This window comes from Pseudomyrmex gracilis, unplaced genomic scaffold, assembly GCF_002006095.1.
Source record: "Pseudomyrmex gracilis isolate BER0280 unplaced genomic scaffold, ASM200609v1 scaffold_680, whole genome shotgun sequence".
Lineage (NCBI taxonomy): Eukaryota > Metazoa > Arthropoda > Insecta > Hymenoptera > Formicidae > Pseudomyrmex > Pseudomyrmex gracilis.
In genome coordinates, this window is record NW_018021264.1 from 62,548 (window position 1) to 64,359 (window position 1,812).

Consider the following 1,812-nt stretch of genomic DNA (forward strand, 5'->3'; position numbering starts at 1 on the left):
CCTATACTCAAATGTTTTCTACTGTTGCACTGAATAACCCCTAGAAGTTTGATCCCATAGTTCTGAAACACCCTGTATAGTAAAAATGTTATACACAAACAAAGTGTTCTTTGTTGATATACCACATTTTGAAAACAAAGCGTTTATGTTTAAAACAAAAGTTGTTAGGTTTTTAGTGCACCGCTTCCACCTGTGAGAACCCCCAGCTCCTCTTGAAGAAGAACCGGGTAGATTCCATCCGGTCCAGGTGATTTATAGGGAGAGAAGGTTTTAACAGCCCATTCAACTCCCTTTGGAAGAACAACCTCAGCTGCCAGACGCCAGTCCTTGGGTTTATATTCCCTAGGCTTCGGCCGGCAGGGTTGTATGTTATGATCAAAACTTGGGAAGTAGACTTCCATTAAATGTTTCAATGTGTCCGTTGCCTCCTCAGTGACATTTTCCGTTGGGAGCTTGAGACAGCCTAATTGGGGACAGTGATCCAAACTGAGGATTCTGTGAAGCCTGAATTCCTCCGGGACGCTCTCAATGCTTTCACAGAAACGTCTCCAGCTTTTGCACTTTGATTTCTTAATTTCCTTGCTGTACTCTCGTTGGGACCTTCAAAAGGCCTCCCAGTGTACTGCAAGTCCTGTTTTTTTTACCTTGCTGAATTTCTTTCTCGTTTCCAACCTGAGCTTACCAAGCTCTTTATTCCACCAGTGGATCTTGTTCATCGGATTCCTGGGTTTTGGTGAGCAGTTTAATTCAAAGGCGTTTGTAATGGCGTTTTTTAAAAAGTCCGCCGCGTTTTCTGAGTTGTTTTTGGTTCTGAAACTGGTTGGGGCCATAGCAAGTTGGGCCTTAAGGTCAGCCCTACAGCCCTCCCAGTTGGTTTTTCGTGGGTTGCGAACCCAGCTGATTTGCGGTATTTGTTGAAGAGTTAAGCGTATATGTCTGTGGTCCGACCCAGAGGGCTTACTCTCCAGTCTCTCACCAAACTCGCCACCCTCTCTGTACATACCGTAATATCGATGACTTCTTGTCTTTTGAAGTCCAAGAATGTCGGCTCGTTTCTTCTGTTGAGAATGGTTAATCTTGTGCCCATTAGGTAGTCGTGCACATTTTCTCCCCGCAGGTTGGTGTCTGTGCTTCCCTATCCTACATAGTGGGAGTTCGCATCGCAACCCAGAAGTTCGAGCCCTCTGGCTTTCGCACAGGCCACCAGGGTTTTTATTTTTTCATGTGGTGGTGGATCTGTGGAGTCATACGGCATATAAACTGACCCTATTAATACTTCTATGTCTTCTTCCTCGGCCAGCTTCACTCTCACCTTGATGACTGTGAGGTCCTTGCTGCTGAGCTGTGGCAGAAAGATAGCATTTAATCCTTTTACTAAAATGCATGATCTTACTCTTTTTTCTGAGTGTGCTTTGTATAAGCAGCCGCACCCATTCAGTCCCTTTACTGCACTATTTACAATCCATGGTTCTTGGATTAGTGCAATACTTGCATCACAGCCATGCTCCTGGCTAGGATAGCCGAGGGGCTCTTGCTGTGATGCAAGTTAATTTGCGTCATTTGGATGCCGAGAGAAGTCATTTTTAGGCAGTCCCGACACCCTCCGACTCCATCTCCTTCTCCGTCGCTTCCTCGCGCTTTCGTCCCGTCATCTTAACGGTGACCCGGCCGAGACCGAAGAAAGGCCTGAAGCCACAGTGCTTCAAGGCTTCCATCGCCGAGTCGCCAACCAGACAGGAGAAGTGGGCGCTCGATGCGTCCCTCCTATACGTCCCCTTGGTGACGACCCAATCGCTGGTTGCCAGCCCTGTG

The 1,812-nt window shown here is 47.1% G+C and overlaps 1 protein-coding gene across 1 annotated transcript; it reads right to left on the reverse strand.

The window, feature by feature from the left end:
* Positions 1 to 164: 164 nt before the first annotated feature.
* On the reverse strand, positions 165 to 1,581 carry LOC109861288. Its single transcript, XM_020440865.1, has 4 exons — positions 1,489 to 1,581; positions 1,145 to 1,342; positions 673 to 1,058; positions 165 to 531 (listed from the first exon to the last, which is right to left on the reverse strand). Exons 1-4 carry the CDS (start codon positions 1,579 to 1,581, stop codon positions 165 to 167), a joined length of 1,044 nt encoding a protein of 347 aa, XP_020296454.1.
* Positions 1,582 to 1,812: the final 231 nt, after the last annotated feature.

Bases quoted from the DNA above. Each gene is read 5' to 3' on its own strand.
- LOC109861288 (XM_020440865.1), bottom strand. From the start codon at position 1,581: ATGACTTCTCTCGGCATCCAAATGACGCAAATTAACTTGCATCACAGC. The intron at 1,343-1,488 runs GTATTGCACTAA...TTTCTGCCACAG, and splicing joins GGAGCATGGCTGTGATGCAA to CTCAGCAGCAAGGACCTCAC. The intron at 1,059-1,144 runs GTAGGATAGGGA...CATTCTCAACAG, and splicing joins GCGATGCGAACTCCCACTAT to AAGAAACGAGCCGACATTCT.